Below are 27204 nucleotides of genomic sequence, written 5' to 3' on the forward strand. Positions count from 1 at the left end.
TGGTAAGCGGTGAAGCCCATAGTCATATTCTGACAGTGAGAGGTCAGAGTTCTCAAACTTAACTACGGCCAAATCCTTTCCTTCTTTCTTGACTTGGTGATGGCCTATCAAACCCATGAGAACAAGAGAAGAAGGCCTCATGACCCCCTCATGGAGGGCTCCCTTGATCCCTCAAGGCCTTATACCCCAAGGCAGAAATAACTTCTTTGGTGTTTATTTCCCATAGTGTTTCCTCACCAGGGACCAGGCTTCTAGGGAGAGGTCCATGCCATCCGTACTGGCTCTGTACTGGGCCTGGGGACTCAGAGATCAACACAGGGTGGTCCCCACCTTAAAGGGCTTAGTCCACGGAGAAAGATAGACACACAATGACGGGACAGCTTGATGAGGCTCTACCAGAGGTCACAAGAGGTGCCACAGAGCAGGGGGAGGGGTTCCAACCCAGGCTGGAGATGGAGCACAAAAGATCTCCTGGAAGGAGGAGAATAAGAAGCAGGTCACAGAGCAGAGGAAGCAGGAGAAGTCTCAGATGGAAAAAATAGCTTATGACAATGTTGAGAGATCTAAGGTAGGATCTAGCATGATCATTAAGATGCCAGACACTGGAGTCACACAGGTTTAGATGCCAGTTCTGGCTCCTCCAGGTCATAGCTGTGCCACCTTGGGCAAATTACTTAACCTCATTAAATCAGTTTCCTCATTTGTGAAATGCAGATGGTAATAGTACCTGCTTCACAGGGTTGTGTGAGAATTAAAAGGTGAACAGTGCTACCTCATAGTAAATGTTCAATAAATATTAGTTAATTAAAAAATATCACCATATCTCTTGCACCTAGCACAGAGTAGGGGTTCAGCAAACATGTATAGAGATGAATTACACAGTCCTGCCTGCAGTTCACTGACAGCCTTGTGAGGAAGAGGAAGCTAAATTAATATTACAATACAATCCTCTGAGTGTTACAGTATAGGGAAGACTGGGGGTGGGAATGAAGGATGGAGGAAGACTTGGAAAACCAGAGAGGGGAGAGAGTCCTTTAGGAATAGATGGTAACAGGCTCTTAGAGGGAATGATATTTGATTTGAGCCTTCAAGCCCAGAGAGGATAGTTTTTTTTTTTTTTTCTCTCCCATGGTTAATGATCTAAAAGAGTGACAAGAATAAGTTAGAGCCCCAGACTGAGCAGGGCCAAGCAGCTGAAGGTAGAGGCAGAGGAGTGGGGGGAAAGTGTAAAGCTTGAGGGTGCTCCACAGGGCCAGGACAGTGTGGATAGTGCAAGGCCATTTGTAACTGGGCTGACGTATGGCTGATTCCAGAAAATTATTTAAATTGAGTCACTCTTTTCCAAGAGGTGGGAGTAGGGTAAGGTTTATGTGAGGTGGAACTGGGGTATAGTGTAAGAGACCCCCTACAGTTCCCGTGATCACTGCAATTCAGACCCTAAAGTCTCCAGAAATGATCTCAACATGGAAACCTCATTTCTGCTGAGTGCTGGCCATAGCTACAGGTGGCAATGAATGAGAAATGCTAAGGAATCAATGGCAGGGAACCAAGGACAACGATGCAGGGAACGCCACCTTGGCAGTTGTTCCCTGTGTGGCTTCTCTGACGGCTGCTGCTACAAGGCCGATGGGGTCCAGTGTGACTGTTGGCAATATGGGCTCACTAAGGATTTCTGGGTGAACTTTAGGTGCCTATTCCAGGGGTGAGGAGGGTCCCTGGCCCAGACTCCTCACAGAACAATCAGTGTGGGGGTGACCCAGGCCCTGGATATTTATTACCTTCCTCTCCCCATTTCAGCACTGCCCAGATCAGGAACCCCTGTGGTCTGACACTAGGCAGCGGCCAAGGCCTGGGCTGCCTGAGCTCACCAGGGACAGAGCTGTCTTCCCAGCACTGGGACTGAGCCTTGATGACCCCAGGGTTTGCTTCTGCTCCATTGCTCTCCCTCCATCTGTAGGGTCCTTCACTGTTACCCAGGCCTGGATTGGGCCCCAGTCTCCTAACAGGTCTTTGACTTTTGTCATTTATTCATTCAATAACTCTTTAATGAGTGTGCACTATATGCCAGGTTCTGGGAATGCAGCAGTGAACAAAACAGAAACCAAGAGACTAAAGTGGATGGTGAATGGAATTATGATACAGTTTGTGAATTATTCAGATCAGGCACATAAGAAGAACAGAGAGAAATTATTCAGATAAGAGTAACAGAGACAAAGAAAAGTGATCACTTGGCCTAAGTACTAGTCAATACATCTGGTTATTGTTTGTTTATTTGGGGTGGGTGGGTGGGCATTGGTGAATAGGGAGGGGTTGGGGGGTCTTTTGTATTTTAAACACAACTTGTAAAGAAGATCTCGACCGGCTGAAATGTTGGGCTGAAACCAATAAGATGAAATGCAACAGGGATGAATGCAAAGTCCTGTTTTCATTTAAGAAATACACTTGAAAATTTTACACAGTTAAAGGGTGGGGAGGACTAAAGAGCTGTTAGGATAAAAAGGAGAGAAAAAAAGAACAAAAAGATTTCACATTTACTGAAGGCTGGAACTGGGGTAGAGTGGGGACTGTAGGTGTGGCTGTAGTCAGGACCTACTGACTGTAGGTCAGTATGATTACCCAACAACTGCACAATGAGCAGGGGGACTGGGGTTGGGAGACTTTAAGAAACTTGTTCAATTTCCTCTAATCTAATAAATAGTGAACGCAGGGTTTGAATTCAATGTTAGTCTCACTGGCTCCACAATTGATGCTCTTTCCCTTATAACACAATAAATGAAAGGGACAAGTATCATGTTAGCCAAAAAGAGAGAATAGGGGACTGGTAACATTTCCTTCACCACATACTGTCAATATTACCTTACTGAGCCTTATTGGCTCAATATGAGACAATTCTTTTGCTAAAGATGCTAATTCAAAGTCCGAGAGTGAGAAGTGACATCTTGCTGATCGAACTCTTCCTGGAGCACCAGGTCCAGTCCTGAGTCTCATCTACAGGGGCGGATCCATAAAAGAGCAACCAGGATGGTCAGAGTTCTCAGGATTAGGGAACTAAGAGATACCGAATACCTGGAATGCTTTGTTCACATTATCTTACTTAACTCTTGACATAATCCTGTGAGATAGATATTACTATTCCCGTTGTCAAAATGGGAAAACTGAAGCTCAGAGAGGTTAAGAATTTGTTCAAGGTCACACACCACTAAGTGGAAGAAACAGGATTTGAACACATGGCTGTCTAAATCCACACTCCCCACTCTTTCGCATGTAGCCTTCTACACACGAGAAATGGTGAAGCAAAATTTGAGCTATTTATTAGTTGGTGAGGAGAAATGACAGTCACCTTCAACTCTACAAAGGGCTGTGAGTGGAAACATTCTGTGTGGCTTGAAAGAGAAGAATTTGAATGACTTTGAAAGTCTCAGGGAAGTAGATTTTTAGCTCAATGGAATAATATTTTACTGATGGCAATAACTGGATGGACTCTTGGGTAGGAATACGAATTCCTTGTGCTTGGAGGTATTCAAGCATGGTCTGGAATGATATTTGCTTACAATGGGGAGGAGATTTGGGTGGAAAACCTCAAAGTTCATCTTTGATCCTTAGGTTCTATGAGCCTATGAAGCTGCCTGGCAGAAAGGGATCAATCACTTCAAAAGAGTGAAAATATCTATTGTCTATTTGCAGACATATAGGCAAAAATTATATGCCCAGGTTAACACATTGGTCCATGAGAAAACTAAACACAAAATGAAATGGATTCTGCTGAAATTACTTACAGGTTTTAAAGAAGTTTTCCTTTTCTACAAAGAAGTAGCCAAACTCTGGAAAGATATGCAGTCTTGACTATAATAAAATAAAACATAACAAGGTGCTATGTTTCACCTATTAAGTGGGCAAAATAATTTAAAAAGTGGTCATACCCATTATATGTATCAAGAGTGATAAAATGTCATTCCTTTTGACCAAAGTACAACCACTCTTAAGAAAACGAGGGAAAATATAAAGAGAAAACATTGTGAAACAGAAAAATCTTCATCTGGGTTTATTTATAAAGAGTCTAAAACTCCAAGGAAGTTGTAAATGGGCCCTTGGGTGGCAGTGAGTAGGGGCTGAGGTAGGTGAGGGGAGCTGGCAGCCGAGGAGTGAGCTAGTCAGCATGCGTGGGGGAAACCCCCCATGTACGGAGAACTGTGGGATAAGATGTCCAGAGAGCCAAAGGTGGGTATGAAAGCCTAGGTCACTGCGTACGGGGTCAGCAGGTTAGGAGGAGCACACTTCAGTGAGGAATGAACAGGTGTAGGGAGAGAAGAGAGGAGAGGAAGCCCAACATTTACTCTGACAGCCATTTAGCCCCTCTCTTGCTGGTGCACATTAATTACACTCTCATTACTCCTAATAACCCTATAACTAGACCTTATTTCCTCCATTTTGCAGATGAAGAAGCTGGTGTTAAGAAAGACGAAGTGACTTGCCTCGTCTGTTTTTAAGTGCTAGAGTTGGGAACTAAAGTCGCATGCATCTACCTCCTAACTCTAGCTCACTTTGCTCGTGTGTGTGATGAAAAGTGTGCAGCCAGGCCCTTCACAAACCCCTGATCTGTGGGTTAGGGCTTGGGCAGCTGACCAGGTGGTTTACTCAATTGCAGCTTTATGTCGGTCCACTTTGTGGATGTTAGAACTGATAGTTATGAATTTTATGGAGCAATGGTGAAACCTGTTAAATGCAAAGGGAAGGATACAAAGCTGACTATGTGCTATAATCACAGGTATGGAAAATACATATTTTCACCCTTGAAAAAAGACTACATGAGATATATCCGATTGCTTTCAGCAGTGCAGTTTGGAGGGTATTTCCTATTTTTGGCAATATTTCCATAAAGTAGTTTTCCACTATAATTACAGAAAAATCACAAGTTAGAAATGCCTGCAGGAAGCATACAAGCACCTAAAAGTCACCAATATACTTTCCTAAGCAAGGAAATAAAGCCAACCCCCATCTTTCTGTTTCATCTGGTATCAGAAAACTTGTTGCCGGGGCTTCTGAAGACAGTGCCCAAACCTCATTGATTTAGGTCCTGCCAGTTCAGTATTGACAGTCCTCTCCTACACAACTCACTGGTCTGGCACAAGAATCGAAAGAATCTAAGCGTACAAGCGAGGGAAAAATCATTTGAGCCTAGACAGAGTCACCTTCTGCATTGTGTCCAGCTGAACAGCATTTGGTGGCCATGAAGAGGAATTCTAAACAGGTGTTACGGCAGTCTCAGTTACTTAAGAAGAAATCTACTCTCAATTTCAAGTATCCTCAGGCATATTAGAAAGACCATCAGTTTGTTGGCTCCCCATCCATTTTTTTTTTTTTTTTTAAACATAGGGAACACTCTTATTCCTTCATTTTAATGAAGGTCTTCTAATGACTTTAACCGGTATGTTTCAAAAGTGGCATCTGTGTTAAAATACACGTTCCCAGCCTCATCCCAGACCTACCCAATCAGGCTGTCCAAGCCAAAGAACAGGAAATGTGTATTTTAAGCACCTCAGCCAACTCTTAAGATTGTGCAAGTTTGGGAAACACTCTACCAAACAAAATGAATTTGAGTTTTTATATGTATTTGGATGTAATAAAACTGTGAATGTTTATAAGCAGTACTATCATTCCTAGTCCCTCCAAATGGCCTGAATTACTAAGACTGATTTCCATTGACTAATACTTAGGTTGGGTTTCCCCTAAACATATCCTGAGACTATGTGACTAGACTCTCAGCCTAGACCATAATTTACCACTCATCTTTCAGGAAAGAGGTAAAAGGGCAGGTTTTTCACAGACCTGAGTTCCGATCCAGGTCCACTGCTGACAGCTCCAGGATCTCGAGCAAGAAATTACTTAACCTTTTTTGAGCCCGTTTCTTCATTTGTATGGGTGTGAGAATGATGATCTTGCCCTCATATTACAATAACAAGGCACCAGGTACACAACAGAGGCCAAACCGTCTCAGCCTAATTAGTGTGTGAAGCCTCCTGATTACATCAGAATTGGCTCTTACAAGCATGATTCCTTGTTGCCTCTACTTCTGATTTCATTCTGCCTTCTATGCTAAGGATAATAACGAACATCTGCAAGGGTCTTAGTGATTTACAGAGACCTTTTTCCAGATATTATCTAGATTACTCTCCACAACAACCCTGAATTAGGGATCATTCTCTCCACACCAGAAGAAACAAGGCCCAGAGGTCAAGTGACCTGCTTGGAAGTGGCAAAGCCAGGATTTAAACCCAGATCCCATAATCTTTAACTGCCCTGTTCTCTTGAATATATGCATCAAACACTACACAAAGCACTTTCACATGTATCATAGCATTTTTATTGTAGTTATTTCCACAACTATTCCCCCATGAACCTAAAAGCACTTGTAAAGCAGGTACCATACTTTATCAGTCTTTAAGGAGAAATGCAGAGCCTCTGAGCAGGTGTTAGTATCTTTGTTATGCACGGAGAGAAAAGGGGATGAGCTCAACAAGGATGCAAAGTTTGTTCTCCAGCCTCTCACGCGCTCCACACAACTCATGCTCCAGCCTCCCCATGCCCTTAAATGAACATATTTTATCAAGTATTTATTGAACATCTATCTACTAAGTGTCAGGAACTTTACTTACCCTGTGAAATGAGTTAACATACTATGTTAAACACTTAGAAAAGTCTTGGCACATATTAACGATGTTATTATTAACATTATTAAGTTATCCACACGGCCTATGAGGTAGGCATTGTTTTCCTCCTTATTGCTGATAAGAACTGTGAGAATAAGTTTAGTTAACTGAGAGTCAATTAAAATAAAAGTTCTCAAAGTGGCAGCCACCTCTCCTACTTACTCCAGTGACCCTGAGCTTTTGGTTACAGACTACCAATTAATGGATGAACCATTAGAGAAACCAGAGGCCACTTTTCTAACCAACGGTAACAGCCAATAATCAGAAATGAGTAACAGTTGCTAACATTTATTGAACACTTACGTTATCACTAATCCTAGTAGCACCTCTGAAAGGTAGGTATTATCTCCTTTTCGTGAAATAGAAAATGGAAACTCAGAGAGGACAGGTTAAGCCCAAAGCAGGCAGGGGAGCCAGGCTTGGAATCTAGACACATCAGCCCAAAGCCCTTGCCCTTTCTAATATGCCATGCATACTTTGCAGGCATTACAGAAAGCAAAGTGCAAATCAACAGGAAGTTCTAATGTGGTTTGCCAGAATGTGTGCCAGGCACCTTAGAGACTCAGTAACTGAATAAATAATGAGATAAAAATTATGTAACTTGAAAGAACATTTGAGATACAAGATAGGATGAAAGAACTGATACCAGGTAACAGTGCCCCTAGTTCCTGAATGTAACCCTATGCTCATCTAACATTATCACCCTGTCTTCACCCCTTTACAAAGATTGATTCAAATTATCAGGGAAGCTGAATCTCAGATCACCTCGAGTGAGAAAGGTGATTGGTCCAAGATCTGGCCTTTGAAGTCAGAGAAAGATATCTGCTTTTGAGACAGACCTTCACATATGTAGAAAGCAATCATATCTCTTAGGAATTTTCTCTCCTTCAGCCGGAATATTCCTCCCCTGAAAGGAAGGGCATGCCAGGTGGCACAACACACTGGTCACCTCCACTGTGTATGTAATATACTAAAGAAATGAGGATAAAGACTATCTACATCAAAGAATTAATGAAACTTTATTATAGAACAAAATAGAGGAACAGAGAAGTCCTTGGATGGTAAAAATATCCATTCAAATCCCAGTCAAGTGACAGGCAACTCAGGCAACCTTATCCCCCTCCAAGAAGAGTGTTTTCCCCATTCCCAGAAGGACACCAGTGCCAGGCTGCTCCTGAGTCTCAGCAAAGCCATCTGTCTTCTTTGTAGTGTCCACACTCAGAACAAGCCGCTGACCCCAGAACCCAATGGATTCCTGCCCACACACCACCATGCATGGTGGGGTCTGATTTGGACGGCACCATCGCTCGCAAATCACATGCCACACAAGGAAAACACGAAAGCTTTATGAAAAATCCAAAGTTTATTGCAAATTGTATTTTGCTTCCCTTCGTTCTTCATTTTTACAGGATTTATTGATATCCATGATTTTTTCACAGATGTACTTGTTGACTTTGGAGAGTCTCTGTGCAATTTCAGTTTCATCCACAGTTTCTTGTGCTATTCTGTCATACAAACACTCTAGACAGGGAGAAGAAACAAGGCCAAGGATTAATGGTGAATTCGAGTAAAAACCTTTTAAGGAGGGTAAAAGAAAATGTGCCTCTCAACACACATCCCAAATACCAGTTCATGTATCTGGCATAGCTATATTTTAAAATTTGCAACACAGAATGTACTTAGAAAAGAGGAGCTATACACTGTAAATGTACACTTTAAAAGTAATGATGAAGCGCCACGTGCCCACCGCTCGGTGGGGCAGGATACTATTGGTTCCTCCCAAGCACCTGGAGGCCCCTCCCCAATTCTTTCCTCTCCACCAGAGATAACCATTCTCCTGAACTTTTGCTTTTTTTCTTCTTTTAGTGTTAACACATGTATATATCCTTAAATAATATATGGTTTATTTTCCATTTTCAATCTTTTTATAAATGTGCCCACTCTATGTATCATCCTGACTTGCTTTTTTTTTACTCAAATGTTACAGTTTTGAGGTTTACTCATGAAAAATGTAGTTGTAGGTCATTTTCACTGATGAGTAGTGTTCTAGTGTATGGCTCTGTCACAATTTGTTTATCCATTGTATCATCCGTGGAAACTTGGTTTTGCAATTAAAAACACCCTGGCACATGCCTCTGGGGAATACATGCAAGCAATTCTCCCGTATCAGCCTAGGCGTGGACTTGCTGAATGTTAAGATGTGTGCATATGCAACTTTATTAGGTGATGCCTGGTAAATTGTTTTCCAAAGTGGTTGTGCGGACTGGCACTCCTAGCAACAGTGTATGCAAGTAGTACTGGTTGCCCCATTTTAATAGTACTTGACATTGTCACATTATTAAGGTTCTGACAATCTGGTGGGTGTGAAGCAGTGTCTCACTGCTGTGATTACTAATGAGGCTCAGTACAGCCACTCTCTTTCTGAGTCCACCATTTGCTGTGATAAAGCAAAAAGCCAGCTCCAGACAAGGTCTGGCTGGAGCCTGATTTCAACTGACTGCCTAGCCTGGGGACCTGGTGCAAATCATTGCCCTAGATTCTTCACCTCATAAGTAAGGAAAACAAACTACAGAGCATTTTTTTTTAATGCTGCCATGAGGCATGTGGGATAAACATGCTGCCTTTTTCAAGTTGTAAAGAATACTACACCTGTATGGGGTTGTTTTGAGTATTTTATGTATTTACAACTATTAATTCCTAGGGCCTAACACAGTGTTTGGCACAGGGGCAAGCTTAAATAAATATATGTTAAATGACTGAATAAATGCTTTTCCAGGGAAACCTAAGGGAATACAAATATTGTGGACAGAAGAGGACTAGGGTGTGGGTGGTGAATGTACCATGGGAGTGTGTAATAATGGGCAAACCCCCTGGGGACTCTCTGAGCCTGAGTTTTCTCAACTAAACAGGAATGACAATCCAACCTTGAGGAATTGCCATGGAGAACAAACACAATGTTGTCATTAGCAAACCAGCTCAGAACAGGTAATTGTCTCAGAGATGCAGAATGTCAACACTAGAAGGGATCGTGAAGACTAACTTATGCTAACCTCTCCACTAACATATGAGAAGCCCGAGGCCTGGAGAAAGGGAGTAGGTATAGGGCAGAATCCACTGCTACCTCCCCATACGCTGAGCCCTTCCCTGGGCACAGAGCCAGCCAGTCTGCCTCCTGTTGCCATTCATGCTGCAGGTGCACCTCCCATAAGCGTTCTTTTTCTGAGGCACCTTTTTCTTTCCACCGAGAAGGGTTTTGCAGAGAAGCCTTTAAAAGCTTTTAATTGACCTCTACCCATCACTTCCTGACTACTCCCAAGCCTGACTAATCCTCACTTCATCTTGTCTTTCATCTCAGTCCTTTCCATAAGGACTGAGAGACAAGAAGGTAGGAGGCCCTGTCTCTTCAGTCCCACCTCTGCTATATTCATCATCCTTTTCAACCTATTCCACCTGTCAGTGACTTTGCTCATCTTTGCTTAAGTCCTTACCCTTCACCTGCCTAAGCTCTACTCGTTCTTCCAGATTCAGCCTTCTTGAAACCTGGTGTCAGATTGAATTAGGAGACCCCACTCTACCTAGAACTCTGTGCTCCCACACCTGTCTGGGTTTTTCTCTCTGTCAAAGCATGAATCACAATCTAATAAAACTGTAACCACATTGTCTCCCCCAACAGACTGGGACATTCAGGCATTCCCTCTCTACCCCTAGGCCAGGAGAAAACACACCCATAGCGACTTTGTCAGAACCTGAACCAAATGAGGGAGAAAAACTGTGATGAGAACTGCTTAGAAGTTGAGATATTCATATCTGATTCTAACCCTAGGTGCTGTGCAACCTCTAGGGGGGGACTTCTCTGGGTCTCAGTTTCACTATCTACAGAAGTAGCATGTCAAACCAGAGAATCTAAGAAGATTCCCCCAGCTCGAAGTCTCTAATTGTCTGCAAGGTAATAATGGCAGGTAAAGTGGCAAAAGAGACAGAAGGAGAAGGCAGGAGAGTGGGCGTGGTGGCCCTTGGAGCCCCTAGCACTAATCAGGAAAGAGGTAGAAGGAGAAAGGTGCAAATGGAAGAAGGCTTTCGGAGGAGCCCCTGTAGAATTTCAATCATTCTCATTTCCCGTGGGTAACAGCACTGAACGAACAGCTTCTCAGGTTGATTAAAAGGCTTTCGTTAGATTCTAGATATTAATCACCTGCAGTTGCTGGGAACGTCTCCCTCTGTGAGGGAGCATTTGAGATTATTGCTTAATTAACAAGGTTTATAACAGTGCTAATGTGTCCTATTAAAAAAGTTATAAAAATTAACCAGAACGCAAAGCTGAGGCTCATTTAGAAAACTCAGACACTCCGCAAAAGGTCATTTGACCTTAATAGGTATAACTGTCATTCTGGAGCTTGTCATTAGAGCAAGACTCTGCTTCAGTTCTCCTGCTTTTATCTTTCCAAAGCAGCATCAATGTTTGCCCCATCGCTCTGCTATCAGGTAAGGAATTATTTTAAAATCAAGAAAAAGAAGAAATCCTCACCAACTCTGTGAGCATAAAGGCTTTTCTATTTTTTTATATGGCAAATGTGACTACATGTGATAAAATCAGACAAAATAAATATAAACAATCTCAATCCAGCAGACAGCTTGCATGGGAAGAACCAGCCAAATGCAATCTGGAATAGCTCAAATAATTAGGCTAAAAACAGTGGTTATATCGTGGGATAGGAGACAGACGTCAAACCTGCCTGTCTAGTAAAAAAAAAAAAAAATCAACATTATATTTCAGTAATACAAGAAACCTCTGGCGACAGCAGGTAGCCTGAAAGCCCAGTTCAGCTTGGCTGTCTCTAATCAGATGTATGGCCTTGGGCAAGTCAATTTCCTTCTCATTCATGTACATAGCAAGCATTTGTAGGCAATAAGGGTTAGACAAGGTCCCTAGGAGGCAAAGATACAGTAAGAGAACTGAGGTAGGCACTGGGTGCTCTGAGATGAATGACAGACAGAAACATCGACCCACCCTAAAAGGTCAGAGATGATTTCCTGAAGGAAGGCTCACCTAAGCAGATCTGGATGGTAAGCAGCAGTTAGCCAGGCAAGGCAGCACAGATGGAAGGTAGGTAGTGTAACCTGTGTTCCAGGCATCCGGAAAAGTATCTGCAAATTCCCCAAGGTGACGGGGAACAAGGCTTGCTCAGGGAATACGGCAGTTCACCATGGTAATAACTTAGAGTGCAGGGGGAATACTGCTGAAAAATAATACTGGAGATACAGCCAGGAACCAGATTACAAAGGTGCTTTTCTGGCATGTTAAGAAGCTTACTCTTTAATAATGAACATTCTGAACAGGCTGTGACTGGGTGGTGGTCAAGGGATATCTGGTTTCTGAAGATTGCTCTGGTTACATAATGGAGACAGGAGTCTGGAAGCTGCCAGAGTAATGGAGGGGAGAAATGAGTGTGGGCTATGAGAAGGGCAGTAACTATGGAGAGATGCAGATGGTTCTCTCCATATTTGGAAAAAGGAGAGACATTTTAAAATGGCTTAGAAAATGAGGGAGTGGATCAGCAGTGGTTTAAGAGAGATTTGGGGCCAAACAGATGGGTAGTGAGGGATGTGGAGGAGTCAAGGATGAGGCCTGGGTGCCTGGCTGGTGGTACTACTCACCAAGACAGGGAACACAGAAGAGGCGAAGGCTTCACAGAGAAGGAGAGGAAGAAAGAAAGAGAAGTGAGTAGTGCAGTTTTGCCAATGTCATGTGGACATCTGTGAAGAGATAACCAGTGGGCACTTTGATACATAGATTAAGAAATCAGAAGTGTGAATTGAGTCAAATACACATTTGGGAGTCATCATCCATTGAATCAACAAATATTTATTGAGCGCTTACTATAGGCTAGCCCTGAACAAGATGCTCATAAAGTTTAATTCTAATGGAAGTGGGAGAAGAAAGAAAATTATCAAGTAAAAAAAGTAAATAGGAATGCTATGCAGAGATGTGGCAGACAGCAATGGAGAGGCTACTTTAGACTGAGTGGCTGGGGAGGCCTCTCTCAGTGACAGGGAGGGAGGGCATGCAGATCAGGAACAAGCGAGTAGGAACAGAAAGGACCTGGAAGAAGGCCTCCAGTGCTGCAGCATGGTGGCAAATGGGAAGTGTGGTACAAGATGAGGTCAGAGGCGTCCCAAAGGCAGATCACTAGGCCCAAAGGCAGATTATCTGTGATAGATGAGGAGTACGGATTTCAACCCAGAGCCAAGGGCACACTGAAGGCAATGGGAACAATAGGAAGTGAAGAAGGAAGCTGAGGAATGCTTGGTAGGACTAGAGAGAAGGTGGCTGGACACAGAGGAGAGGGCCCATCAAGGAGACTGAGAAATCAGAGAGGTGGGAAGAAATCCCCAGTGTGCAGAACAGGTTTCTCAGTGAAGGAGGAATGGTCGTGTCAAACAGTGCCAGTGAGAGTGTGAGAAACACACAAGGATTTAGTGATGAGGAAGTCACTGGGGACCTTGGTGAAAACACATTAAGCAGAAGGCTGGGAGGGGAAGGCAAATGGCAAGGGCATTAACAGGGAACACAGACAGCGGGTGTAGCCAGTCTTTCCAGGAGCCTGGATGTGAAAGAAGGGAGATATGACAGCAGCTGGGTGACAGAGTGCCCTTCAAGGAGGATTTCTTTGCTTTTGTAAGAAATGAGTGATCAAATATATTTATACAATGCTGGGAAGGAAACAGTAGAGCAGGAACATAACTGAAGGTACAAGGTACTTAGGAAGGCAGGTGGATTAAAATCCAGAGCGCAGATGGAGAGAATCACCAGCCCTAAATAAGGAACTCTTTTGGGACAGGAGACAGGAAAATGGAGGACATAGTTAATCTGTAGGTGTGATGCTTCAAAACTGTGGAAATTCCTTTACTTTCCTCTGTGAAAGAAGAGACAAGGCCTATCTCTTTGATAGATGTGAACTATCATATTTGGAAAAAGTAAAAAATTTTTAAAAACGCTTGGAAAATGAGGCAGTAGATCAGGGAGGGAAACTCAGACAACTTGTCAGATGATGCTGAGTCCCAGCTGGGGTTGAAGCTAAAGAGTGTGTAATGGCCCAAGCCACATGGCTGAGATGTGTTCTTCTACACTGCTGCACTGCTACAATCCTAGGCAGCCCTGACTATCTTAAGAGGCAAGACAGTTTCAGCTTAGTTTTCAGCTAAGGAATCTGAAACAGAGAGAGAAAGTGATTTACAAGAAATCACACCAAATTTGGTCAGGGGATCAGCTTGTGGGTCTCTGTGTTTCTTCTGTTCAACCTTCATTTACTGAGTGCCTATTATGTGCCAGACACTATGTTTGGCAATGAGGCCACAGAGATGAATCAGATACAGTCCCCAGATCCTTGAGGGAGATACACAGCAGATGATTTTATGCAATGTAATAATGGCAGGAACAGGCAGTTATCTGAAGATACCCAGAACCTCCTGAGTCACGTTCCAACAAGCATAGCAGAATTAGAAGTCGGTCACCTACCAGGCAGGGCAGAGCAGGGGTGCATCCCCAGGATGGCCTTTTTCTCAGGGTGACCTCCCAAATCAGGCTTTACCATTTCAGACAGCAGCCAGATGAAAGGTTACCTCTGATTATCCAAAAATAAGCGGCTGCCTAAATCAATTAATCCAGAGCCAGCCAGGCAAGGGAGGCAGCTATGTTATAGCAGAACAAGCCCCAGACCAGAGTCGGTGGGTGTGTGTTTGAATCTAGGCTCTGAAACCTTACAGCTTTGACCTCAGGCTGGTTGCTTACCCTATGTCCTGCCACCTTGAACTCCAAAATACACCCTAAACCTGGGCCTATTTCTCCACCTCCACTGCTGTGCCCTTAGTCTATAGCAGCAGCATCTTCCACCGAGAGCAGTGCATCGGTTTTGTAACTCATCTCTCCTGTGGTCACTCCATGATTGGAAGACCTCCACTGCCCTTCTACTCTAGCAAATCCAAGCTGCTTACTGTGGCCTTCCCAGCCCTACAAGACAGGCTCTCGCCCACCTCCCTGAGCTCACTCTCTCTTCTGCATCCCAGCCACATGGGGCTTCTTCACACCCGGAGCACGCCGGCCTTCATACCTGCTGCTTATTCTGCCTGATTTGCCACCCTTCAGATCATTACAAAGATGCTTCTTCCACATCCAGATTGCAGCTCAAATGTCACCTCCTTAAACAAACCTTCTCCAACTACCCCAGTGAATGTAGCCCTCTCTGTCCTATCACACATCATATGAGCAAGCTCACAGTACCTGAAATTATTGAGCTTGTTCCTAGACGTATTTGTTGTCTGCCCCCAGAGTCCGCTGAAAACACAAGTGTTGACTGACTGAGTCTTACTTTCTTTATGAAAACATGGCAGAGCTGGACACTGGTCAGTGGGAGCACAGATTCTGAAGACAGCCTGCTGGCTCAGGTTCCTGGCTTTCCTGCCTCTAGCTGTATAACCTGGTCAAGTTACTTAACATTTCTGTGTCTCAGTTTCCTTGTCTGTAAAATAGGAATTATAATAGTAACCAACAGTAGGGTTGTTATGAGGATAATGAGTTAACATATATAAAAGTGTTTTTTAAAAGAGAACCATTTAACAAAAACCCCCAAATCCTGAAACACAGTAAGTGCCTAAAATAATTAGCAGCTACTGTATTCTCTTTGCTCCCTCTACACCACTGTTTGTCTCTATAGTTTGTGTTTTCTGTAGAGTAACTAGTTGTTTTTGTGTTTATCTTCCTTGTGAGACTATGAACTCCTTGCAGATGGAGGCTGTGTCTTACCCTTCTTTGTGTCAATACCCGGTAGAGGGCCTGGCAAAGAATGGATGGATGGAGAGAGGGTGGGAGAGGGGGAGGAAAGAAAAAACAGAGAGGACAAAGAAGAGAGGAGGAAGGAGAGAAAGTAGAGGAGGAAGGAGGAAAGGAAGGAAGGAAAAAGGAGGAAGGAAGGAAGGAAAAAAGGAAAGGAAAGAAGGAAAAGAGGAAAGGGAGGGAGGAAGGGAAATTCCAGAGTCCAGGATACAGCCCTATCTTTAGGGAGACAAATGACTCCCTGTCTCTTTGCCTGCCCTCCAACCTCTCCCAAATATCAGAAAGGAAGCCGAATGTAGTGACTACCAGCTGGTCTTCATCTCATTAACTGCTCCAGGCACAATGCTGGAACCACCAAGAACTGCGTCCCCTAGCCTTGACCTTTCCTGCTCTGGGTACACGGCAGCATTCTCTTCCCATCTCCATGCCTTTGTTCAAGATGCTTCTGCCTCCAGAAGTGCAATACCTCACCATACATATCTGTGTCTCCTTGTCTGCTGTACCCTTCAAGGCTCAGTTCAGTGACCCCGGTCCCGAGGAATTCTTCCCTGATTTTCCAGCTAAGGGTATCCTCCCATCCTGAGAACTCCTTTAGCATGCCATCTGTCCCTTTCTCATGCTAATTCCTTGTGGCATATAATCATACTTGTGTCCACAGCTCATCTGCCCTGGTAAATGTGAGCTCCTCTGGGACATCTGCTTGGTGTCCTCGGGCTCAGCCCAGGGTCTGGCAGGCAGAGGTTTCATAAGTAATCATTGAATTGAATTGTGCCTAACACATTCTTGACAGAGTCATTGTGTTTCCACTCAGTGACCTACCTCTGACGATGCTTAGTTTGTGAGGCGAGAGGGGTGGTTTAGGGACTGCATCTTTCTTTTTTTTTGTGGCGACTCCTGTGACGCTTCTGTTTTTCAGAACATCTGTTCCCCAAATCATAACTGCCAAGTTCTTCGTGTACTTGGAATCTCCTTGGGTTACTTGTAGCTGGTGCCATTTCTCCTCATCAACCCAAATCCCGCTTCCCAGATGGACCTGAGAGGAATAAGAACACCAGCACCTGTTTAGTCCGACAGGAGGGCAGTGGGAGGCTTCTCTTGTCCTTTAAAAAGCATTGCTGCACAACTGTAAGAGATTCATGTCATAAATATGAAATTAACTCTCTTTAAGGGTAATCAGAATAGCTATCATCTACTGAATTCCTGTAGTGTGCCAGGCCTTATTCTAGCACTTTATATTTGCTATCTCAAATCTTCACGGCAATTGTGGATAGAAGGCATTGTAACACCATTTTCCTTTCAGATGGAAACACCAGGTTCAGAAAGGTGAAGTGACTTGCTGAACATCATTCAACTAGTAAGTGGCAGAGTTGAGATTCTACACTATACTTAGGTTATCGCGAGGCTGCTCGGAGCCTGATCAAATCTCAGGACACACATGCGTAACTTCTTTCTGTGTTATACTATGGAAAGATCCACCTTCCTTTAATGTGAACATTCTGGGACATAAACCTTCCTAGCATGGTGGTTCTCAACCTTGGGTGCACACAGGGGTCACCTAGGGAGCTGTAAGAATCACCAGTGCCAGCCGGCTGCCGTGGCTCATGCCTGTAATCCCAGCACTTTGGGAGGTCAAGGTGGGTGGATCACGAGGTCAGGAGATTGGGACCATTCTGGCTAACATGGTAAAACTCTTGTCTCTACTAAAAATACAAAAACTTAGCCAGGCGTGGTGGCATGCGCCTGTAGTTCCAGCTGTTTGGGAGGCTGAGGCAAGAGAATCACTTGAACCTGGGAGGAAGAGGTTGCAGTGAGCTGAGATCTGCGCCACTGCACTCCAGCCTGGGAGAGAGTGAGACTCTGTCTCAAAAAAAAAAAAAAAAAAAAAAAAAAAAAAAAAAAAAAAAAAAGAAATCACTGGTTCCTGGGTCCCACTCCTAGAGAGTCTGATTTATTTGGGCTGGGTGTGGCCTAAATAATTCCAATGTATGGTGAAGTGTGAAAACCTCTGCCAGCTCAAGTAAGGAGAGCAGCTGCCCTGCCAACTGGAGTAGGGCTGTGCCAGTCCTTTCCCACCTCTGAGCTTCATTTCCCTACCTATGAAGTGGTAGAGCTGGATTTCATCTCAAAGTTCCTTCTGGCTCAAAACACCTATGATTTTAAACACAACCACAAGGTACCCAGTTTGATTCCGACAGCACAAAGAACAAAACACAGTCTTACGCTCCCTACGAGTTTCAGTGCAGAGCCAATAAGACACAGAATGTTCCAGCAATAAGCTACAAGATTTTCATTTGTTCTCCTTTCTGCACCTTTAGTAAATCTAAAAAAAAAAATTAGTATAAAATTTAGATCTCACAAGTCATTTACTAACATTCATCATTAAAAAAACAGTGTTCGCTTTGACATTGCTATTTACGTTGTGCTTCTGCTGTGTCTGTGAAGGGAAGAAATGGCCTGTCGGGACACAGGGCGACAGCTGCTAACGAGCTAAACTTTCTAAGGGGCATGAGAATGATCTGCCAAAGGTCCTTGTTTTCAGAAAGGCCTGCAGGTTGCCAATATCACATGGTCAGAGACATCTCTGGAGAGGTCCTGCTCTAAGAGACTGGTTGCATACCCAACTAATGGTAGACCAGCAAGACCAATTGTTCAAAAAACAATTAAAGATCTTTCTACTACTGGAGCTTGGCTTGGGAAGGAAGGCGAGTACACATAGTTAGGCAGTCAGGTCAGCCAGCAAAACTTCTTCCTTTACCAATTACTGAAATTTTCTAACCATCAAGAAGAAAAAAAAAAATAGCAACACAACCCACCCATGAATGTAAGTCAACAATCTACCTGCACATCTGACTTTACCTCCTTTTGCTCAAAAGATCAGACTGCTGCAGGCAATCAGATAACTAGATCCACCTGGCCTCTCTGTGCTGTAACCTTCAGTGCTGCAAAGCTGTTCATCCGCTCAGGAAAGATAAGCAGCCTTGCAGCGGGATGTGCTACCTGGCTGCTGGCTAGGCAACACAGACACCAAGGTCAAGTGTGGCCTTTCCTGCGCAGTTCGAACTGCAGGTGGGCAGTCTGTGTGCCAGACTGGGCATGCTGAGGACAAGTTCCCTGCTGCTCCCTGCTGGACCCTGCATCACTTCCCTTGATGACACCTGAAGCCACCCACACAAGCTTCCTGAGACAGGAGAAAAACAAGGAACTTTGAATTACATTAAATTCTGAATCAGAAAATCATAGAGATGGATGCCAACTTCAGATTTTTCAAAAATCTCTTCTTCCCCCCCACCCCACCCCGACCCCCTGGGCCTTGCTTTCCTGTGATCTTTTAATTTGTTATTCTTGAAAGGGAGACGAAAGTCCTTTTAGCCTAAGTTCTACAAGAGAAAAGGGGTACTAGTACTTTTTGAGTACCTATAATGAACCAGGTATTGTACATTCAATTTGTTTATTCTTCATAATGACCTTAAGAGATGAAAATAGGTAGAAATTATTTTCCCATTTTACAGATGTAAACAGAGATTCAGAGGTACTTTTTTAGGTAACTTTTCCTAAGGTACACAGTCAATTTTGGAATCAAGATTCAAACCCAAATCCTGAAGCTTCTGCTCTCCCTGTCTTCCTTGCTGCCACCAAGGTGGTGCTGATATAGATCAAAGACAGCAGACCTAACACATCAATGTTCAGTTAGTTTTCCTTTTGAGTTTTCTCTGTATCTGCCTGGCTATTTCCCACACCAACTTCCAGTGCAGTTCACCACTGCAGACAGGGAAACCAGGAAGACAGCCACGGATTGGCCTTTGCCTCCAGTCCTTGCCCCCTTCAACCTGCCCATCCTATAATCATGACAGATTAAGTTCCCTAAAACACCTCCTTCCTTGTTTGACTAGATGACTTCTGTGGTCTTTCAACTGTGTTTTTACGTAAACCCTCTGGAATTTTGAATGGCTCCCTGTTTCCTATCATATTTAATCCAACTTCCTTAGTCTGGCTTTGAAGGCCCATTAGAATCCATTCTGTTTACTACTACTTCATTCCCCTACTATATTCATCTATATAGTCCATCTATACTACAAAATTCCTGAACTTGTTCATTTCCTGCTACTTCCAGTGTGCTGTCACATCAAGAGGATGGGTGCTGGAGCGGCCAGCCTGGGTGTAAATCTCAGCTCTTCTACCTGCTTGCTGGTTAACTTGGGCCACTTTACTTTTCTGAGCCTTACTTTTCTCATCTATACAGTCAGCAGATCATTGCTACCTCAGAGTTGCTGAGAGGGTTAAATGAGAAAAGATATGTAAAGTGTCAGGAGGACAGCAACTGTTACATCCTTTTACCCCCTTTCCCCTCCCCAGGTTTCTGCTCCTGCCATTCTCTTGCTCAGGAATAAATGTTTTCCCTACTTTTTCTTAAGCCTGCTAATCTTTCAAGCCCCAGTCTAAAATTCAGGAAACACTCCTTAGTTACTGCAGGCCTAAGTTCTATCCTTTCTGAATTTCTAGCCCACTTAGAGCCTTTGCCACCTGATTCAGTCCTTCACAGTACATGTCAGTGGGGAGGGTCAAGGCTTTGCCTCTTCTGTCCCCTACAAAGTGATACGGGCTAGTCTGTACACAAAGCAGTAAAAAATCATGGGCATATTTAATGTCTTTATGGAACTGTTTTTCACTTCTGATGAGCTGCTGTTCCTTGGAGATGAAAATATTTTCTGACATTCACTCAAGTACAAGGCCAACTTTAGAGCACAGAAAGAAACGGGCTTCACTACGACCAATCACAGGTATATACTGGGGCATCTGAGACAAGGGCCCCTGAGGTTAGCGAGGCTCAAGGTCACCTGGAGCAATGCTCAGCTTTCAGGGATGTAGCAGAACAGACTGGTGAGAACACTGGCCTGGGAACCAGGAGGTCTGGCTTTCAGTTCCTGCCTGCCTCTAACCTGTTATATAATTGTAGAGGAGTCCCTTCTCCGGATATGTTTCCCTATCCATACTACGTATAAATTAGGTTATTTAAAATTTAATGGTCTTTGCAGCTTTATGATTCAATGAGTTTTTGAAATAAAACATTTTAGACAAAGAAACACAATGCACTTTACCCAAATCAGAAATTTGTGTGGCAAGCCTGATTCATGTAAACCACAGTATACTATCCAACCAAAGTTTTAGTGTTATATATCAAAGGAGGTTATTAAAAATACGGCATCTGGTAGGGGGGAACTTGATCAAAATATATTTATGTGAAAAGTTTTATAGGACAAAAATCATTTCCTACTAGGAAATGTATCCCATTCCAGTGCTCTAAGCCTTGCAGAGATTAAGGCCTCTGATTGTGCAGACAGAAGGAAGGGTTAGAGAGGACAGCAGAGCCAAGAACAATGAGGGCTACTTGGGGGATGTGGGAGATGCTGTTCTAGGAAGCTGCCATCATTTCCAGTGTGTCCACTTCCTTTCCTCTGCATTTAAAACTCTCTCTGCCTGACTGCCAATTAGTTGCAAACAAAAACCAGGTTAGTCTTATAGCAACACACTGGCAAAAACCAGTGAAAAAACAAAATAGGCATTTTCAAGATTTGCTGTTCAACTCATGTGTAAAAATACTAAATGAGGTTTGAGAGACTCGTTTTCTGGGAGAAGAATGCTATCTTTGCAAAAGAGGCCCCCTATACTGCTCTGAAACTATCCACCAGCCTTCAAGGCAAGGGAGAAATAGATTTCTCTTGGAAGCTACTTTAAGAAAAACTCTCTAGTCACTCCACAATGTGTTCATGACTAAAAAGAAATCAACATAGCATAGTCCTATCTTTTATCTTTGATTGGTGAAGGTTCACCAAACTTAGATACACAGTTTGAATCAGAAAGGCCTTTGGAGAGCATCAATCCGATCCCATCTTTCACAGATAAGGGTGCTGAGACCCAGAGAAGTGAAGGGCCTTTGCAAGGTCACACAGGTAGGATAGATGTAGAGCTACGCTAAGAACTCAGGCTCCAGGCTGCCGACTTCCAACCTGTCATGCCACCTCTCCTCTGCAAAGCTGATGTTTCAAGCCTGTTGAAGGGAGCAAGGCAAGGCAGAATGGGCCTGTGGCCTGGCCCATCAGCTTTGCCTCTGCAGGGGAGGAAGTGCGCAGTGGGAGATGCAGGGAATGACAGCACATCCAAGAGAGCCCTGAAAACTAATACGTTTCATTTCCTCAGCTTGACAATATTTGCTTTGGCTCAGGTTGGCCAGTTGCAGAGACATATCTGGACAAACCCAAATAAAACAAATTTTTCTTTCTCATCAACCTACCAGAGAATGATACTAAATAAACAGAGACCTTTTGAAGCATGAGGCAAGAAAAATGAACCAACACATGACGCGTTAAGGAGAATGAGAGGCGATGTCTGTAATGCATGCCACAGTGGCAGAGAACAAAACACTAAAGCTGAATTTCACCAGTGCCTACACAAAGGGCTCTGATATACTTCTTCAGAGATCAATTCGACTGAACATTAGAAGAATGTCAGAAAAGTTTCCTCCCCTGCCCTGCTGGTATATATCATCATGTGACTTTAAGATTTTTCAAAAGCGATTCCATTACTAATAGTGCTTAAGTTTTTATTCATGATTTGTTTTCAAGGTCATATAAATAACTCTGAGGAGTTCTATGTGGTCCTAGGACTGTGGGCTAACCACTGCTGCATATACAGCTTGAAGGAGGCTTAGGGATAAGGGAGTATGTCTTATTCATCCCTGTATTCCTGTTATCTAGCACAGGGTTTAGAACATACAGATACTTTCTAAGTGGTGAATGGATACAAACTGAGTTGTTATCTGTAAATCAGATACTTCATTTCCAGCTCACCTTATAAATTTTAGGCATCTGGTTTCACAGGAAGGTGGGACAAGTTTCGTCAAACTATCATGGGAATTAAGAAATATCTTTCTCACTAGTAAGCTATTTTAAAATGTCAGTTTACTTTTATAGTTGCTTTGGCTCAATATTAAAAAAAAAAAAGAAAGAAAAAAAAAAAAAGGAAGAAAGAAGAGAAAACGCCCCAGCAAAGCTACGCTACTTATAATACACAAATTCCAGAAACAGTCATTCAGGGCTAGGCCAGGAGGCCAACCAGTCAAGCTGTGATTTGGAAAGCTCCCACCATACTCTCCACCTTTACTCTGACTAACAAACACTTGCAGGGAATGGATATTGAGCTTAAAACACTACCTTGCCATTGTCTAGGATATACTTGTCCATGACAGGCGCAGGAGCGGGGTAATAGGACGACGTATTTGCTTCCTCACTGAAAGTGCTCCGTAACTCCGGCTCGGGCTCGAGACATTCTGACTTTACTTTTTCCAGATCAATGGCGGGACCTAGGCAGTTAAGAAAAGAAATCTGTCTAGAACTCCAAGGAAAATAAAAGGCAAATATTTTTAACTAGGCATCTATCAGCACACAGTGGCACAAAAATATCCTAGCTTATTTTTGTCCATTGAACTACACTTAAACCCAGACTCGAAAATAATATGAGGCATGAATGTCACAAGGGAAAAGGTGGAAGGCCGGGCGCGGTGGCTCAAGCCTGTAATCCCAGCACTTTGGGAGGCCGAGACGGGCGGATCACGAGGTCAGGAGATCGAGACCATCCTGGCTAATACGGTGAAACCCCGTCTCTACTAAAAAATACAAAAAAACTAGCCGGGCGACGAGGCGGGCGCCTGTAGTCCCAGCTACTCGGGAGGCTGAGACAGGAGAATGGCGTGAACCCGGGAGGCGGAGCTTGCAGTGAGCTGAGAGCCGGCCACTGCACTCCAGCCTGGGCGGCAGAGCAAGACTCCGTCTCAAAAAAAAAAAAAAAAAAAAAAAAAAAAAAAAAAAAAAAGGTGGAAAACTGGAAGACAAGAGTGGACTAGACTCTAATCAAGTTTGAATGAGAAGCACTCTTCCAGGGTGTCATTGTCTAAATGGAAAGGCAGGGATTCAACTTCCTGCACAGGAAAGAGGTTCTGTTAAGACTGGGTTGGAGAAGAAGGGGTGGCAATTACTGGAATATGCAAATCGTGTATTTGCCAAAATCCTCACCTCAGTATCTTACAGTGGAGAAGGCCGTAACAGAAGAAGGAAGCTTAGGAAAGTGTGGGCAAAAATGTGAAGGCCTCCCCCTCCCCAAGACCTAGTATCTAGACAGGAGCATTTGAACCAAGAAATTAAAACACAATACACATTAAGCCCCTGATTGCCTGATCCAGCAGCTACTCTGATTTTTATTTTAATGCAATCAACACAAATTACATGCAGTTTAAACAGCGAAAGGAAGCTAGATAAATGGTGATAGTTTCTAAAGGGGTTATTTTTTCTCCATTAGCTTTTAAAAATTGACTGTTTTTTAAAATCACCTATTGTGTGTTGATTACTAAAGGGCAGAGAAACAGTATGAAAATGGATAAATAAGGCCAAATGACTTGATTAACTTTTGTGGGAGAACAACTTCAAAGGCCAACATAATTTAACATGCTGGAAATTCTCCCCATGCAAACATTTCAGGAGTTGACTGAGATCAGAGATTTGGCTGCTGCCACAGCAGCTCCCTCTGGCCGTGCATGTTAACTTAAGTAACAGATGAACTCACAGACCAGGCTTCTCTTATCCTAGCCATGTGGAAAACTGGGTACAAAGCTCTTTATATATTAAAGCTCTTTGTAACAATCTGCTTGCAACTCTGGGTTCAGTTGACACATCCTAGACTTTGGTTGGTGGCAGTGAAGGTCCTGGTGAATTTGTTACTAAAATTCCTCATGATACAGCTTCCCAGGAGAGAATATCAATTCTGAATTGCTGGCAGCTGCTAACTGAAAGATGAAATCTCTGTAGTATCCTAAGATTTAAGAATGAAACTTGCACAAAGCTGAATGCAAGATGATTGGGGAGCAGAACAGTGCAAATAAAAGACCTTGACTCCTTCTGGTAGAGATTTCAGGTCCCATTCCTGGCTATGCTATATTTTAATTGTGTGACCACAGGTGAGTAAATTACAGATACAGAAGTTGGCAGAGCAAAGGACCAATAGCATCGTAATCGTTCTGACAGCACCTCCCAATAAGAGGTGCAGGACCTATTCAAGGGCTGGGCCTAGGTCTTATTCTTTCCTTTGTCCCCAGCACCTAGCGGTGAGTAGGCACTCCCTAAATGTTTGCTAAGTAAATAAAACAACGACGACAATGAATGAGTAATTCTAAAGTTTTAGAAGCAAATATCAAAGTTTCTTCTCTCTGTGTGGGATCACAGGTTACATTTTTGAGACACAAACAAATTCAAGTGGAGCATTTGATCTTTTCTCAGATCTGGGAAGAGGTAATTACTTAAATTTCCCCTAAAGCACATGGCTGAGTTGGTGTGTGAAATCTCTTCTAGGTCTGACCTTCAGCCAACAGAAAAAAAATAATAGGCTGAAAAGAAGAGGTCCCTGAAAGCCACTCACTCAGAGTCATCTTTAGCAAGAACGTGCCCTTCCTCTAAAGCCTCCTTTTCCTTCCATGAGAGGCTGGACAGCAGAATGAATCCAGTATAGCCGTGACTTCAGTTGATTCTCTCCCATCCATCTCTATAAAGGCCATCAAAGGGATCTTCCACATGACCCTGTCTTTCCTTGCTTAGGCTGCCCACTACCCTCAAAATTAAGTCCCACACCATGGCCTCCATAAGGCCCAGAACAACCAGCCTCCTCTCTACCTCTAGGGTCATTTCTCGCCCCCCCCCCCCCCAACAATATTCACCTCTGCTCAGGTACCCCAAATATTATGTTGTTCCGGGCATCTGTGCTGTTGTCTTGGCCTTGAACACTACCTCATCTGTCTGCCAAGCGCCCAGTTAGACTTTAGGACATAGCTCAGGTGTCTCCTTTGTGAGGCTTGACTGTCATCACTCCCAGGTAGGGGGGTCTCTACATTGTGACTACTTTTAGCAAATTATGTTTGCAATCATCTGCCTGTCGGTTTTCAACATTAGACTATAAAGCTCTTCAATAGCAAAGCTTTACTCCCTTTAGCATCTTGGAGCCTAGGGAAGTGCTGGTACATGACAGGCTCTTAGTAAATTCTTCATGACATGAGGGGAGGAAGAGAGGGACTTGAATGGGCTGGGACAAAGCTTCTGAAGTAAAGTCCTGCTGCTGAGCAGAGGTGCTTGAGGGTAGAGGCATGGGCAGGTGGGAGGCTGTTCTGAATGTCTATAACCTTTCTTGGAGTCCGAGAAGTAGAAATCAGGGCTGTTAAGTAGAAATCAGAAGCATCTAGTTAGAATGGACAATTCAGATGGCACAATTCCAGACAAAGGGCTCTGCTATCACACTGTCTACAGAGGGACAGCTAAGGGACATCAGAGGGAGCAGGGGTTGAGAGAGTCACCTCTCTGGCTCCATCCTGTTGGTCCCCTCCCACAGTCAGACTCCATTCCAGGCAAAGTGGCTGGCCTAACCGTCTCCACACATACACCATTCTTTCCTGCCTCCTAGTCTTTGCTTGTGCCATTCCTTTTGTCCAGAACATTCTGCCCCTACAGATGTCCACCTACACAAACTCCACTAGTGATGCAAGGCCTGACTCAAATGCCATCTCTTCAATGAGGCTGCCCTATCCCCTCAAAGACTAGTAAATAATTCTCTCTAGCCCTTGGCTTGGGATTTGGAGACAGAGCTCCAAATACTGGGTTTAAGTATAGGGTTTGCCACTTACTGCTTAGCTGACTTGTGATCTTTCTTGGGTAGTAGAGCTCCACCTTCCTTTGGACTCTCCCCACCCCTCTGTCCCCACTCTACCATAGTAATCAGATGTGCTCATTCATCTCTATATCTGTCTCCCCTACAAAAGGAGGAGGGGGCAGTCAAAAATAGTGTCTTTTTGTGTCAGAGAGGAAGCTTGAGGGCAGCCAAGGACTGTGTCTTTTTATGTCAGAGACCAGGGCTCACCTGGCACAGTGCTTGATTCACATTCTATCCTCAAGAGATAATGTACACATAAATAATTGCTTAACCTCTCTGATCTTGTTGTCTCACCTGAAAGAAGGGAAGATAACAGTGACTTGGCAAGACTGAGGATTCAATCAGATAACTCTACATATATTATATGTGTGTATATATATATATTCGTATATTTATATGGAACAATGATTTCAGAGTCTGGTACAGAGGGGGTTCTTGGTAAAGAGTTGTTCACTCCCTCTCCACCCACTCCCACACAAGTCACACTTGTGCGCTTAGGTTCGTCTCTACTAAACCATAGGTTCTGTGAAACAGAGGCCCTGCTGTTCTGCTTTTGCCCCTAGTGCTTAGCACAGGCCCAGCACAGAGCAGGTCCTTGTACTCCACAGCCTACCCACTCTCCTCAAGGCTCACGATGGTCCCCTCATGGCTCACAGTGGTCTCCTACGGGACTGATACACTTCTGTCAAATATAGAAGCTACTACACTGAGATCTTGGCTCTCAAGCAAAACTATTTTCTAAACTTCTCAGTCAGCACCATTTGCTTAACACCTGGCAAAAGCTCTCCGCAACAGCCTCCTCCTTCCAGGATATCGTCTACAGAAGGTCAGCTTGAAAAGCCAGCCAAAGGTACATCTTAAAAGGGACTTTTCAGGAGACCTGGGTGTGAATCCCAGCTCATGACTTTAAAGCAGGTCATCTTAACC

At 43.7% G+C, this 27204-nt stretch overlaps 2 protein-coding genes across 6 annotated transcripts in view; both read right to left on the bottom strand.

The window, feature by feature from the left end:
- Positions 1–27204, bottom strand: part of AGBL4 (ATP/GTP binding protein like 4) — a 1510388-nt gene that overhangs the window by 211145 nt on the left and 1272039 nt on the right. The window lies entirely within an intron of this gene.
- Positions 7708–27204, bottom strand: part of BEND5 (BEN domain containing 5) — a 50545-nt gene continuing 31048 nt past the window's right edge. For both annotated transcript variants that reach the window (XM_030942937.1, XM_030942938.1), the window contains exons 4-6: positions 22746–22894; positions 16357–16570; positions 7708–8228 (exon numbers count right to left, since the gene is read on the bottom strand). In XM_030942937.1, coding sequence (XP_030798797.1) covers positions 8071–8228; positions 16357–16570; positions 22746–22894 — 521 coding nt within the window. In that variant the 3' untranslated portion in view covers positions 7708–8070. The remainder of the gene's footprint in view (positions 8229–16356; positions 16571–22745; positions 22895–27204) is intronic.

This window comes from Rhinopithecus roxellana, chromosome 12, assembly GCF_007565055.1.
Source record: "Rhinopithecus roxellana isolate Shanxi Qingling chromosome 12, ASM756505v1, whole genome shotgun sequence".
NCBI classification, from domain to species: Eukaryota; Metazoa; Chordata; class Mammalia; order Primates; family Cercopithecidae; genus Rhinopithecus; species Rhinopithecus roxellana.